This window comes from Carex rostrata, chromosome 19, assembly GCF_964058835.1.
Source record: "Carex rostrata chromosome 19, lpCarRost1.2, whole genome shotgun sequence".
Taxonomy (NCBI): domain Eukaryota; kingdom Viridiplantae; phylum Streptophyta; class Magnoliopsida; order Poales; family Cyperaceae; genus Carex; species Carex rostrata.
This window is the reverse complement of record NC_135936.1, coordinates 4,405,841-4,421,844: the sequence shown is the minus strand read 5'-3', so window position 1 is coordinate 4,421,844 and position 16,004 is coordinate 4,405,841. Positions and strand designations below refer to the sequence as shown.

The window sequence follows — 16,004 nt, the reverse complement described above, 5'->3', positions numbered from 1 at the left end:
AAGGAGGCGAGAGGGACCGAGGGATGCGAGGAAATGTACGCTTTGGAAGCGGTGGCGCCGTAAGGGCAAATTAAAGTCAACGGAAGGTAGCTGACACGACACTGGAAAGAGACGGTGCTTAGTGCGTATCCTATGAGATATCTCAACTTTTGCGTGACCGACGTGTCCGGTGCTATTCGGTGATAGCGCATGGGGCCAGTATTATTGGTGCTTTGAGATTCGTGGAGAACTTATTTAAACGGTTTAAATTTTCCGTAAAGTCACGCAAAGTTTGAGATATCTCAGAGGATACGAATTCGACGGTGCTTGCTATTGGATTTTTATGCTTTCAACCTTTTAGTTATAAAAATTCGTTTTGAAGGAATTGCTTCCCGAAGCAACCAAGCGCCTCCAAACGGATTCGGTTCTCTGATTGTACCGTCCACGTGTTGAGTTCCTCCTCAATCTCTTTAAAATAACAATAATAATACGATGGTACACCTTTTTTCGTTTATTTTGATTTCCATTTGATTTCTGACCTTATTGTATTTAGAATTCATAAACTATCACAATCATTATTTTAATTAATGGGTAAATTTCGCTATAGATCACTAAACTTTGTTATTTGTCACGAATTGGTCACTCAAGTTTGATTTGTCCCTTTTGAGTCACTCAACTTTGTTATTTGTCCCAATCAAGTCTCTCTATTTTTTCCATCCAAAATTTTAACGGAATATGCTAATTCCATTAGTATTTTGGATGGAATATGCTAATTCCGTTAATATTTTGGAGGGAATAAGTATATTCCGTTAATTTTTTGGACGGAATAGGAATATTTCATTAAATTTTTGGATGAAAAATTATAGAATAACTTGATTGAGACAAATAACAAAGTTTAGTGACTTAAAAGGGACAAATCAAACTTGAGTGACCAATTCGTGACAAATAACAAAGTTTAGTGACCTCCAGCGAAATTTATCCTTTATTAATATTTCGGTGGAAATCGTGGAATGTTCAAACTAATGAATTTAAAAGTTTTTTTTTCTTGGAGGAGTGGGTCATATTGTTTTATATGAAATCATGACGAAAAGATCAACGCATTTGAACTATTGTAATTGATTTGATTCATTCAATATATGAGCTATTCATCCTGCACAAAAACTATTTAATTCTAAGGGGATGCATTATTGATGAAAAAGTAAATCGTTTTGACTTCATCGTATAAATATTGATTTCTGGAATATTCATGCAAAAACAGCGGCAAAATAGAAGTAATTAATTGGTTTATATAGGTGGAAAATATTGCTTTATGTAATGTGTTATCGTGTTAATTATAATAAGAATTTGATCATCTTATTTTTTTTTTCAGTTGTCTTTTAATCATAAGTTGTGTGATTTATGTTTTTGTGGACTATCAATTTTTATGAAATCAACCTACAAAATGCTAGAATCGAAAAAAAAAATATATAATTTGGATGATTTGTAAACTTAAAATTGATTAATTACAGCTCAATTGTCAGATGCCGAACTGAACCAAAATGAAATTCGAGCTATTATCCGATTCATATACATCCCTAACTGAAATATAGAACGTCCAAACTTACTCTTTTAATATAGATAAATAAAAAAAAAGGATTATGGATGACAGAACAAATATATAGACCCAATTTTAAATGCACCAGGGGCGCGGAGAAACCGAGAATATGAATTTTAATTAATTAATTAATTTATTTGAATTTTAAATTTTAGTTGGTGCAAACAAAGGACAGCAGCCTTAAATCAGAGAATTGTTTTGCCGAAAAGAATAAAAGGTCGTTTATTACAGACAGGTGCGGAGGCAATATTTTTAATACATGTGACTCAATATATGTATAAAAATTTATAGAACTCAGTTTTTATTCTTTAAAAGAAATATGAGAGTCAAGCTTAAAAAAATTAGAAAATAAATAAGGGTCAAATTTAATATACACATGGCAATTTTATCTTGAGGAGGATCTAACTACATCAATTTATATTGACATATCTTGACATTATAAGTTATTTTTATAATTTTAAAATTCAAACAGCCGATTTGAATTGTTCAACATGATTTCCATATTAAAATGTACTTGGAGATCAAATTTTACATTTTTAAAACTTTTTTAGTATTTATTAAGATGTGTATAAATAGTTATTTTCAGGCAATTATGAATCATTGAAAAATAACGATTTTCAAAAATTATAAATAAATAGTAATAAATTTTCAAAAAATGTAAAATGTGGTCTCCGAGCACATTTTAATATGAAAATCACGTTGAACCGGTCAGTTCGACTGTTTGAATATTGAAATTACAAAAATGACTTGTAAAAATATGGTATCAAAATGTGTCGTCATAAAATGTTGTAATTGAATCCCCTTTTTTTCTTTCATATTATAATTTATAATACAAGTTTAAAGGATTTACAATAAATGGTGATCAGTTGATCTCGATTTAGCACAAATAAATCCTCCCCTTATTACATGAGATTACGGTATCAGGGTTCATTATAATCATTAATGGAGAATGATTACAAATATCATTACCAAATAGCAAAAGTGTCTTTTCAAAGAAAACCTTGATTAGTTTAACGTCGTATTTTTAAATTATCAAACGAATGTATTAGTTATATGCTGGAACTATTTAATGTTAAAGTACGAAGAATTGTATGTTAAAATGCAAAGTCAAAATATCTTGGGGAAAACAGTTTCTTGTTGAACGACAAATAAACAACAGTAAAGGGCTGTTAAATAAAATGATAAAATCAATCTAAGGGAAATTTTCCCTAAATTAGGCGTCTTCTAAACACTTTTTTTTTTCTTTAGCAAACAATTTATTTTTTTAATTACTTTACCTAAAAATATTTTTTCTGTAAATATACTTGTCGTAATTCTTTTGTTTAATATATATTTTTTAATTCATAGACCTAACACTGATGATTACGAGTAGGGGTGTCAATGACACATTTTCATCCGTTTACCTTGTACCATATTCAATAAGACAAATATAGGTAATTTTTTTTTTCATTTAGCTTATCAAGTACATATTATGATATAATATATATATATGAGATGGGCTACGGTGAGTTACGAAGTAAAGCGACTATTTTACTTCACGCTCATATTTTGTGATTTTAAAGTTCAAAATGACGATCTGAACCATTCATCTTGTTCTCCATATTGAAATGTGCTTGGAGACCAAATTTTACATTTTTTGGAATTTTTTTACTATTTATTAAGCAATTTTGAAAGTCGCTGATCTGATGGTCCAGAAAATTTTACTGTTTTTTACTGTTCACAGCAAAACAGCAATTTTCAAAAATGCTTAATAAATAGTAAAAAAATTCCAAAAAAATGTAAAATTTGGTCTCCAAGCACATTTCAATATGGATTAAACATCTAACGGTTCAGATCGGTCGTTTGGACTTTCAAAATAAAAATACGGCGTGAAGTAGAAACATGTTTTACTTCGCAACTCACCATAGCCCATCTCTCTCTCTCTCTCTCTCTCTATATATATATATATATAGGAATATGCTAGCATGCTATGCATTACATAGAGCCCCTCCGTGCAACGGCTTGGATTTCGACTTTTCAAAATTCTAACGGTCGATCCGAACCGTTCATCTTGTTCTCCATATCAATATGTTTTTGGGGACCAAATTTTACATTTTTTGAAATTTCTTTACTATTTCTTTAGATTTATTGAAAATCGCTGTTTTCAGCAAATCTGGACCATAAAAAAACAGCGATTTTCAATAAATCTAAAGAACTAGTAAACAAATTCCAAAAAATGTAAAATTTGGTCTCCAAATACATATTAATATGAAGAACAAGATGAACTGTTCAGATCGACCGTTAGGATTTTGAAAAGTCGAAATCCAAGGCGTTACATGGAGGAGCTCTATGCTATGCATAACATGCTAGCATATTCCTATGTGTGTGTGTATTAATATAACATGTAAGAGTACGAGTAAAGGCTATTCCTTATCTGTTATTCTATACATTAATACTTAAAAATAAATATTATAAAATTATATATACATGAGACTTATAAGCATAACATGTAAGAATACAGGAGTATGAAAATCATAATAATGATTTGTTAACATAACATGTAAAAGTACATGGATATGAAAATGCTTCCACTCGATCTATTTCGTACCCATTACATCTCTAATTACGACTTCAACTCTCTACATAAAATCATAGATTCAATTTTTCATAAAAGAAATTTAAAAACAGTGTCGGAGTTAATGAATTTTTATTTAAGAAATACAAATATTGGGGTTTTAATTTTATGATTATGCTCATGAGGCAGTCTTGTGAGTATTAATAAAAAAAATATAAAAATCGAGTTTGCATGAATTTCTTGATCCAGAAAAATTATTTGCGTGGGGATCTCAACTCTATTGCTTGATAGTAGTTAGTGTAGTGACGGTCAAATCAATCAAGTCTGGCCTCTAAAGCTAAAGCAGGGGCGTGGTATCAACTATCAGGCGTCCACACAAAAAATAAAGGAAACAAGGGAAAAAGAGAAAGAGAAAGAGAAAGGTTACCGGTTTGATCTTCGAGACGTTATTATATTGAGAAAAATGTGATGGGGATTGGGGCATCCGCATCTCGCCACGTTAAGATATCCTTATTTCTTTTATAATCTCAAGGGCCTCAACGAATCTAATTTAATATTCTATTGGCCTGTATTTTTAGAACTTCTTTCAATTAAGATCTCTCAATTTTTCTACTGAAAAATTGAAATTGACCCCTTGAGAGATTCCGGAAAGGAAAAGGTGCGTTCCACCAAGTACTTCATAGTATTTTTTTTTTTTTTTTCAATAGACCAATATCCGTTTTGAATTTCTATTATATGTATGCGGGTACTTCGTATGTATCATACTGGTTAACATATTAATGCAGCAATTTAGCATACTATTTCGAAAAAGGTGTAATTTTATGGACATTTTTTCTCTGAGAAAGTTCCACGAACCTTCGATTTCAAAATGCACATAAAAGGAAAATTTATCTCAAATATTATCGAAGCAACTGGCCTAACATTGACTCCTCATATGGCAATTTATGGCAAGTCTTTTTCGTCTCAATCATACGAGAAAGACGTCTCGTAGACAATCTCATTGAAAATGCCATAAATTAAATTTAACGCGGATTTGAAATTTAGCACATCGAATTGTATGTGTTTTAGATACTTTCCTCTATGTGAAGAGCAGCAGTTCTTGTGGTCTACATTTCAAAGCAGTTCAATAAAGGCTGCTTAAAGCTTGTCCATTTGTCTATATACATTTCTACGATGCATAGCTGTCACACGTTTCTAGTTAAGACCGGAATCAACTAAAACCAAACACAAATATGTATTTATTTATTTTATTTTTAAAAAACACCCATCCACACGTAAATGCACACAAGAATCCACGTTTTTGGCGAGTAAAATAGTAGTGATTTTACGTACTTTGTTTTAATATGATAATTTTTGACATTTCTTATAATTTGTGAAAAAAAAAATTGATACTTCATTCAATACCACGTTGATTACTATCAAATAATAATGGTTTAAAACTATCTAGTACCTTCTTCATGTAAGTTCTACCTCGCCTGCGCTAGGTATGCAACTATGCAAGCATTTTACGCCTCAGAAGACTTGAAGCATGTCGTCCACCCATATTTATTAAACCTCAGCTCTGGAACATGCAACGTTTGCTTAGTCAATTGCAGATTTTAAGTTTGGATGGCTACCGCCTACCGGGAACCTTATCATTGACTGGATTTGTTGCTACCAAAAAGACACGAAAATATATCTTAACTGATAATCAACTTCAAAAGGATACTCAAAGTCATCAATCATGATGTTAGTGGGGGGAAGGGGGGAAATAAAAATAAAAATCAGGGCGAAGGTTATAGCTACATTTTCAATTTAATTGTTCAAGAATGAAACAGTTACAAAATTACCCGCAAAACTCTCCAAACCAAATCCTGCTTCAACTCTTCAAACTAGAGATACCAATAAAAATTAAAAAAATTTAAATTCTAAATCTTAAATAATAACCTTCTTTAGTACCGGTATCCACTCTCAGGCCCATATTTGCTCCTGAGACTATTATAATGATCAAATTTAGCATTATCACTGTACTCTGGCTTAGAGTCATTCTGGCCAGAATTAACCTCTCCACTTTTCTCTCTGTGTCGGTGCCGAACCCGCTCCTTGTTACCCTTAGAGCCCACCTGACCTGTTTCACCCATTCCATAGAACTCTGCAAAGTCTTGTCTCTTTGAAGATCGGTGCTTGCCAGAGAGAGAAGAATCCTTGAACTTTGGTACTTTGCTGGCTTTTGCAACCTTTGGTGGGGTTTCAGTTGCAATTGTGTTGTTAGTAATGGGAGTTGTTTGGAGAATGGGGGTTTGAATGGTCTCAGAAAGGGGTCTGGGGATCTTTAATTTTTGGGTTATTGGGGTTGTTTCTTCTTTGTCTTCAGGCAATATGAGTCTGTCTTTAAGGGGTGTGAGGTCGGTTTTGGTCTTGCTGCGTCTCAAGCTGAGTGGTACAGAATTTAGTAGCATGTTCCCTGTCATGTTTTAATCTTCAATTCAAGATCCAGTGGTTTAGTACCAATAAAAAGAAATTAGGTTTACCGACTTCTTACCGTGATTAGTTTGGTATCAGTCAGGTGTGTGTACTAGGCAGACCTGACCATATCCCAATGACTAATTTATCCACTTTTTTTCAGATATTTTTTGGGTTTATATTCTTAGGTTCTGCATGATCAATGAAAAATTGGAGGCATAATAAAGCCTTAAATTTCAAGTTCTCGGGTAAAAATAAAAAGAAAAAAGAAAACACAAACACTTAACAGCAACAGAAAACTCTGCATTCAGTACCATGCCAAAAGGTCTAATAATTATATACCAACATCTACAAATAACCTAAGTTTTATTTTTTCATTACCAATTGCTTCAACACTGAACTTGAAGAGATCAGTCGAGAGTGTTCCAAAAGTAGGCCATCCTGCACTGGGTTCATCTGTTAGGGATTTAGCCACTAAAGGCTCTTTCTCTATGGCATCAATATTTTCAACTTCCTCCTCTGGCTCTTCTTTCTGGCAAAACAGGAACAAGGACACTTCTAATCAGAGACAGTAAAGCCATGAAAACAGCTCTTACCTACATGGTGTTGGATCATGCTAATCAGTACCAACTGTTGAGTATGTCCCAAACTGGTTTGAAATGTTGGGTCTAGCAATGATTTGTCATACCTGGCCTGATAACAGGACTGGCTACATTCTAAACCAGATTGGAACAGGTCAGGTCAACCAAATGATTGGCATGAACTATGGTTGGTTTTAACTGTGAATTCATGCTTTGGATTTTGTAAAAAGGTCAAGAGGGCACCGTTTTCTGGGAAAATAATGAGCTGAAATAGTGTTGAGCCAAGCAGAAGATGTATCCAGCTAATATTGCACCAACAACAAGCACTAAATCTGTCATAAAACAAAACATAGCCCACAGTAAGAAGCTTCCAGAAAATGCAGTAACACAATAAATAACACACAATAACAAATTGTCACCGTCTTTAACAGAAAAAATGCTGTACCAGACTTTAGAACATGACACAAAAGGAGCTTTACTTTTTTTTTTCAAACAATAATTTACTTTTCCTGAGGCCTCGGTAAGTAGAGCTGAAGGAAACTACCGAAGGCATCAAATCCTACAGGTCAGAACTCAGATGAGCTATTTTTATCAAACAAAGGTTAATCGTATTACACTGAACACTAGTATCAGGAAATGTATACTGGACCAGCTGGTAACGCTTTGTTCCCAAAAAAAGATTTCACCTTTGTATTATTTTTCTTTATATAGCTGGAACTTTAAGTGCATAAACTAATCCTAAAGGACAGGCAAAAACAATTTACAAACCTGAAGATAGAACTGAGTTTTCCGGGAAATCGCAATCCTCCTGCTGAAGAGAGATCTGGCGAAGCGCCGCATTTCCTCGGTCAATGACCAGTAAAGAGCATGTCTTTTTCAAAAACACCAGATCAAAATCAGAGGAAAATTTTGCATCCTCGCTCGGTCCATCTCTATAACCAGCTATATTTGATTTCCCTCCAGCAATTGTCGTCACACCTGGAATATAACCAGTTTCCAAGTTATCATTGCATAAAACATAAAAAACACAAAACAGAAATTAGGAATTCTCTGAAGGACTGAAAATTTTATCGTTCATAATTCCCCACTCAAATTCTGGAAAAGAGGCTGCACGTATTTCCATAATTTTTATCCTAAAATGCTCCTACTCAATGAATTTCCAATGCAAAACAAGCAGGAGTCCTCTTTCCATAGTTTTGCCATCTAGAGTACATGATACTTGGATTAATTGAGTACATGCAGAAAAGGGGTAATTCATCCGTACTCCTGTGAACTTTCAAATGATCATTTACATCATCCATAAAGGATTAAATTTCTTTTGTACCTTCCCCGCCTCGCGTACTTCAAATGTTTCAAAACATAGACAAGGAAGACAACAGACATTTAGGTCTATGTCAGAAGATATTATGAGAGGAGCATAGGTTTTTCTTTTATGTACAATTCACATATGTACATCACCTTCACCTATATTCCAAATGGAAAAATTAAGATAAGTAAATCATAAGAATTTTAATGCACAAACCTCCTTCACCAATCTTGCGAATTGCCATGTTGGCAGTATCAGCCACATAAACATTTCCTTTGTCATCCATCGTAACTCCTTTTGGGTGCTTAAATCGTGCATCAATTGGTTTCCCATCCACATGACCAGAATACCCTTGAGATGATCCAGCAACTAATCTTGCTCTGCTATCTGAAAAGGTTTTTATATCAGAGAATGATTAAACCAAAACAAATCATAAGATCAGGGAAGCAAACTAATCTTCCATATGTAAGTCGGGATCTTGTATTTGCATACAGATGCTGAAAGTACTCACTAGTCAGTACTATATTTGTTAGATAATACTCAGCAGTCCAGTGCGTAAACAATATAGCAAGGAGTCAAGAATTACCACTCCTGCTCCAATAATGAACAGTTAGGTCAAATAGTATGCACCAGGTGCTGCTATAGTCATAAACAGTTGATCACCAGTATTATTATATTATCCCATTTCACCCAGTGATATTTCTTATTAAATTAGCTTTTGGCCTAATTTAGCCTATAAAAAGGGTTCTTTCAGCATACATCCAGCTTTTATGTACATCAATTTGATATCTTAAAAAAATATTGTTCAAATAGAAAACTAAAATTGTATATGTGTTCTTCATACCTTAAATAATACGTGTATCAAATTTGGGTCATCTTCAATCAAACAATTTAAACTTTTAAGGGTGGGGTTTTAATGGCTTTGTGATGAATGGCCAATCAAATTCCAAACTGACTCAAATTGCCACGCCTTATCTAAATATTTGAGAAGATATCAACAATTTTATTTTTTAATTTGAACAATATTTTTCAAGATATCAAATGGATGAACCGTAAAAGTTGGATGTACTAGAATTACCAAAAAATAATACATCAAAATTGGAAACAATATCTCCAAATAACGTACCAGACTTGTTATGACCAGTATTTTTGGTCCACTATGGTAAATGATGGTACATTTTAACTGCAAGTACTACTTACCAAAGATTACATTCAAGCGTCCCTTCTCTCAAATATAAACAAACAAATAACAGTAATAATGATAATAATTAAAGAGTACCAGTAATATCAATATCAGTATTATGAAATAATAGAACAAAATAAAATGAAAGAGCTAAGCTGATTAATCAATTTGTTAAACTAAAAAAGCATACATTCAGAGAGAGGTGGTGTGATGCGAACAATGTGATTGTTGATGGAGTCGACAGTTAAAAGCTCGCCTTCTGGTGAAACCCTAATGGTGTGAGGCACAACACCTAGCTTGTCCCCCTCCACTAAGGTCTCCACAAAATATCCATTCTCAAATTGTAGCACATGCCCACCTTCTGTCATACAATGCATCCAGCATGTAATGTGCAAGCAAAATAGAGCAAGAAAAAAAAAAAAAACCTAGCCTGTGAAAAAGCAAGCCTAAAGTATCATCCTATCTTCTTTCTGCATAAGCATAAATCGGGAAGGGGCGCTAATTTGGGAAAGGCATAAGGAGTGGTGATTAGGGTTATGAGACTTCTTTCCCCCAATTGTGCAAGGGTATAAATCACAATTTGAGCTTATGGAATAAGTGAGAATTATTCTATAAGGTTGGATGTTTAAACATCTAGTTCATCAAGGCATGAAGCTTAAAACAGAAGTTCCATAAGTACCCTTTTAAATAAGCTTGGATTTATATCTATCATTCCTGAAAAATAATACTTTCTCAGCAAAACATGACGGGGACATGGTATTATCGCACTTCCAGATATTGTGAATCAAGCTCAATAAACAGAAAGGCTTTTATCTTAATTTGATCTCATGAAAATATTTATCTAAAACTCTATTTATATGGTTTCTATGAATGGAACCAGTGACTAAGAGGTATCTACTTTTCACAAAAGAAAAAAATCTCATGAGAATATTTTGTACCGTCAGAGAGCATTTGTACAAAATATTTATATTGCAGGGGCATATATGAAAAAAAACCTTATTAAATGAGAAATGTACTATGTACACAAAATTATCTAAAAAGCCCCTTTTGATCGTCATTTACCAGTTTGTGCTGTCTTTGGTGAAGGCTTTGGCCATTTGACAACCGACGAGAGCTGCTTCAGTATATCACCTGAGAACTAGCACGAATATTAATACTTGATCCAACTCAGAAAAAGCCTAGTACTAGAAAAAGAAATAAAAGTTTAGCATTTACCGAAATCACCTGTCGGAGAAGCGTTGGCGTTAAATGTGAGAGTAGCGAAGAGGGCGAGAAGAAATAGAAGATGAGATGATCTCATTTTCATGGCGCTTTCCCTTCTCCTTTTCGCGAGAAGAATGCTCAAAAGGATCTTTCTCTCGAAATTTTTTCCTTTCTATTTGATGAATAAAGGGGTTATGAGTTCAGTAGTTCACAGTTCACACTGTCCAGTGGGAGAGTGTGGACAAGGAGTGAAGATTTCCTGTGTCATAGATAATATTTTTTTGTGTGGTGAGTTGCTTCCAAAATGCCCCAGTGGCCCCTTTATATTGTTACAAGTTACAGAAGGTATTATTTTATGTCGGTGCTCGCTACACTGATTGTTGCTCCGTACCCGCTAGAGTGATTCTACAAATAAAGGGTAGATAGCGGCGTCAATGCACAGAGAGAATCCTTGGGAAACGCGTAGGTATTGTTTCACTTGGGATTTATTGTTTATCAAACTTATAAACAATTGTGTAGAGAACATTACTATACTAGTGTCAAGGGCAGAGTAATTTGCCTACCTAACGGATTAAAATATAAGGAGGCTGATAATTAACCCCCCACCTCCCACCCCGCAATTAACCCCGCACAAAATGCCAAAAAACTCCAGCTGTCATTTTTTTTTCATAAGGTATTAATACTTACGTACAGAAGTATTTATCTCTAAGAACGAAAGTATTTATCTCTAAGCACGAAAGTATTTAGGGGACCATGCAAGTTTTTTTCATGGAAGGTGGGGGGAATCTCAAATCACATGGGGGACCATGCACGTTTTTAGAGGTGGGTTTTCTAATCTCATTTCAATCTCGTCCACATTTCTCACAATCTATGAGAAATTTTGCGAATCTAAAACCACGAACGCTTTCTACATAATTTTCTCTTTTAAATGAGATCCATGATGACATACTTCCGAGCAAGTTGTTACAGAAGTATTTATCTCTCATTGTGCAAGTATTTATATCTATACTTGAAAGTATTTTTTTGCATATAATACTTATAATACTTGATATTAATACTTTCATATGTCAGTATAAATACTTATAATACATGATATTAATACTTTCATATGTCAGTATAAATACTTATAATACTTGATATTAATACTTTCATATATCAGTATAAATACTTATAATAATTGATAGTAATACTTTCATATGTCTGTATAGGTATAAATACTTGCACGATGAGGGATAAATATTTTTGTAACGACTTGTCCGAAAGTATGTCATCATGGATCTCATTTGAAAGAAAAAATTACGTAGAAAACGTTCGTGGTTTTAGATTCGCAAAATTTCTCATATATCGTGAGAAATGTGAACGAGATTGAAATGAGATAAAACTAATTTGGAGAGAGATAGAGTGGGGAGATGGTGGGGGGATAGAATGGGGGGGAGTAATATAATTGTTCAAAATATAACATGTGGCATAGAGAAATTGGAATCTTTCGATCTAGGGTTTCATAAACTTTGTTTGTGCTGACAGTGAAAACCTCGGTATAATTTGTCCGATAATATGTACGGGTCAATTGGATTTGCCTTTCGCGGTTAATGTTCTTTCTGAAAGGATTTCGTGGTAAACGTTTCAAACATGATAAGCGGCAATTCGCATCCTCTGAGATATCTCATATTTTGCGTGACTTTTTGGAAAATCTCAACCGTTGCAGTACGTTCTATACGAATCTCAAAGCTCAAATAATACTGGCCCCTACGTCACCCCCGAATAGGCACCGGACACGTCGGTCACGCAAAATATGAGATCTCATAGGAAACGCACTCAATTTGAGAAGAGTCGGGTAAAACTGTAGTTTGGCGATGTAGAGAAAATTGAGACGAGTCTGTGTAAATTTGAGGAATCCGTATCAGCCCAGGTATCTGTAAGTTATAAATCTGGACCGTTATTTTAGTGTGGCACAAATCGCAAAGCAGATCTCTACAGTAATTGAGTTTGGACTGGTTAGAATTAACCTGAATCGTCTGTTTTTTTCAATTGTACCTCAAAATAGACACAAAATATTAACAAAAATATTTTTTTTTTCTCTTGATGAATCAGAGCAAAGTAGTATATAGGGATCTAAAAAAGTCACGGCACGATACGGTTTCGTCAAGGATGTGCTTGTTACGTGCTATGACTCGCGTGTCCTGTGTCATGGCCACCTTTCAAAATTTGACACGACAAGGCATATCATGCAAAAGATTTAGTCACAACACAACACATGTGGTCACGTATAATTAGGATCATTAGATCTTAATCGAATATTGAATCTTGAATAAACTAACTTAAATTATGACAGGTCACGTTTTGACACGTTACATCATGGTGCAATTAACGTGCTCTGACCATTCACGTGCCATGACCATCATTCCAAATTTAATCACAGTACGACACGACACGTGCTCCAATTTATGGTACATATTCATATACTTAGTAGTTGATCTCTTTTTTCTCCTAACAAATCAATGATTCTTCTAAGTGGAGTAGCGAATCAGACAATGTCTTTTTTTTTTATTATTATTATTTCTTTCTTTTACGCAAATTAGTCTGAACTGACTTTCTTTTCTGTACAATTTTCTTCTACTGAACCGTAAATTAAATTAAGGAGTAGGCACTATATCTATTCAGGGGTAGACACAGTATAAAATATCATTGCGCCTAAAAAAGTTTCGAATTTAGAAGTAGAGATATGCAAGTGCCTACCCCTGAATCCATTTGAATCCGCCACTGCCTCGGGGGACACGGACTCAATTTTGAGATGCACCACCATCTCACTCCCTGGTTCAAATCGAATAAGTATTTATTTATATATATTTTTTTAAAGATCCGTCGGTTATATTTCACAAAATTGAAATACATAATTTCAGTTACAACATCTCTCTGAAAACCAGTATCTAAAGTGTAGAAAACTGTAAATTACAATACTGAAAACATAGAATACGTACCTTTTATACAGGAGGAATTATGAACTCTAGTCAGGTTCAAATTAGCAGATTACTGTCTTATTTCATAAAAAAAAAATTCTTTCAATTACTGTACAAAAAAATCGAATAAGCAAATTCGATTCACAATTTCAAATTTTATCTCGATAAACTATTCTGGCATCTCCAGTAATTCCCGCTAATTGATTGTGAATATTCATATTAAAATATGATTTAAATTTAAAGGGATGAATTTATAATTAGTTTTTTTTTTATAAATATATCTAATAATTTGTTGAGTTCGTATTTGGATTTCGAAAGATGATCCATCTATTTTATTATATTAGTATTTGAATCTTGTGGCATTTCAGTTTTAATTTGTTATTGATCCAATAAAAAGTTTCTTACTTTTCTAAAAGCAAGATATGTAATGTAATTATAATAATTATGAATTTCCTTTAATTTTTAATATAAGATCATATATTCTAATAACATAACTACTTGTAGTGATATGCATTAGTGATTGTAAATCTTCGTTTTAGGTCTCTATAATATTGGTGATTATAAAAATTATTTGCTCCTTATATTATCTTTTACTAACACATCTTTTTATGGTTGAATTCTATAATAAATACTTTTATTATGGTATTGAAGTAGTAGTTATTCTCAGTGTTGTAAATACATGGTATGCGGTTGTTGGATGGACGGAGTACCGCCAAGCAATTAATCGGTATGCGGCTGATTAATCATAATTATGCGGATAATTTAACGTTTTTATTAAATTTATGTGTATATATATCATAATTTTAAAAAAATTTATTTAACTCATTAAATTTATCAAATAAACGTAATTTAACTTAGTTCCAATATTATGACATGACACTACGTTTATTTTTTCTTAACACATAAGCACTTTACATGTTTAAGTAATACATTTATTTAATGAAAAAATAAATTCAAGAATTTAACTTTTTCAAATACTAATAACATATTATTTCAAAGAAATGAAACATTTCAACGTAAAATCACTAAATTTAGTTTATGATAACAACTTAGTTTTATAAATGTATATGTCGTACTAATTGAAAAAAAAATTACATCAGTAATTAGTAGGAAAATATATGATATATAAATAGCAGATGAATTAATCAATTTCAAGGTAAGTAAGAAGAAAAAAAACATATATAAAAAATATTAAATGTATGTCCAAGTACAAATAAAACTACAATACATGATTTATAAAACTTATTATCACACAATATCACAGAAAAAATAATCAATGTAAAAAATAAATATTCACTGAAATAAATTGAAATAAACGGGAATAAACAAACGATTAAACGGTAAAATGGCTGATTAATCGTTTTCATGCGCAAATATGCATTCGTTAAGTATATTCGTAACAGTTTGGCCGCCATTAACGATTAAACGGCCGTTAAGACCGTTTTTTACAACATTGGTTATAATGTCGTATTATAACCAGTTAAGACTATTTTTTACAACACTGATTAAACGACCATTAAGACCGTTAAGACCGTTTGGCCGCCGTTGGATTTCTACAACCTATTAGCTGTAGATGTCGTATTTTCAATTTGTACTGTTATAATGTTGAATGATACATAGAGTCATGTCATGCATACATTTTGTTATTTAAGTATTTTGATATGAAACTTTAACTTTAATTCGAATCTGAAGAAGGATATGATGACAGACTCAAAGATTTTAGCAGTACGGTGCTTTTGAGTGAAGAAACTGATACGGAATTTTCTTCAAAAAGCATAAGAAAACGCGAAACGAAGTTCACAAAACGATTTTTTAACTGGCATCTCCCTTACAGAAAACAGTGCTTCAACTCAGACACTAGACGTGGTTTCTCAGAATATTCGTCAAAAACGGGAATGATCGCACTGAAATTGAACTGTAACATGATTTAACAATGAACAACCCAATTTTGTTTCATGTTCAGAGCGTTGCCTTACTGGGTTTATGTGCCCATGCTCCAGTCTTCTGGTCAGAATATATCGAGCTCCATTCGAGTAAGATTGGATAAATAGCATTGACATGTCCAAAAGGCCCGACTTGCTCAAGTACACTGAACATTCTGGTTTTCTGTTGCGGTCGAGATTTTCGTGTATTTTTTAAGAGATGCCGGCACTGCACCGAAGTTCACCATTATGACATAAAACACTCTAGAAAGTACACATAACA

General features: G+C 33.1%; 1 protein-coding gene and 1 long non-coding RNA gene across 5 annotated transcripts; one reads left to right on the top strand and one right to left on the bottom strand.

The window, feature by feature from the left end:
- Positions 1-5,895: 5,895 nt before the first annotated feature.
- LOC144571461 (NHL domain-containing protein) lies at positions 5,896-11,253 on the bottom strand. 4 transcript variants are annotated; one of them, XM_078320752.1, is made up of 8 exons: positions 10,864-11,253; positions 10,702-10,770; positions 9,830-9,997; positions 8,673-8,843; positions 7,919-8,128; positions 7,394-7,482; positions 6,951-7,101; positions 5,896-6,570 (listed from the first exon to the last, which is right to left on the bottom strand). In XM_078320752.1, exons 1-8 carry the CDS (start codon positions 10,943-10,945, stop codon positions 6,059-6,061), a joined length of 1,452 nt encoding a protein of 483 aa, XP_078176878.1. In that variant the 5' UTR covers positions 10,946-11,253; the 3' UTR covers positions 5,896-6,058. The 4 variants fall into 4 exon arrangements, with proteins under 4 accessions (XP_078176878.1, XP_078176876.1, XP_078176877.1 ...); XM_078320750.1 differs by having other exon boundaries at positions 10,855-11,250; XM_078320751.1 differs by having other exon boundaries at positions 9,830-10,000; positions 10,864-11,250.
- LOC144571462 (uncharacterized) lies at positions 7,490-8,018 on the top strand. The gene is made up of 2 exons (XR_013517515.1): positions 7,490-7,751; positions 7,862-8,018. It is a non-coding gene; the product is annotated as an uncharacterized LOC144571462 (long non-coding RNA).
- Positions 11,254-16,004: the final 4,751 nt, after the last annotated feature.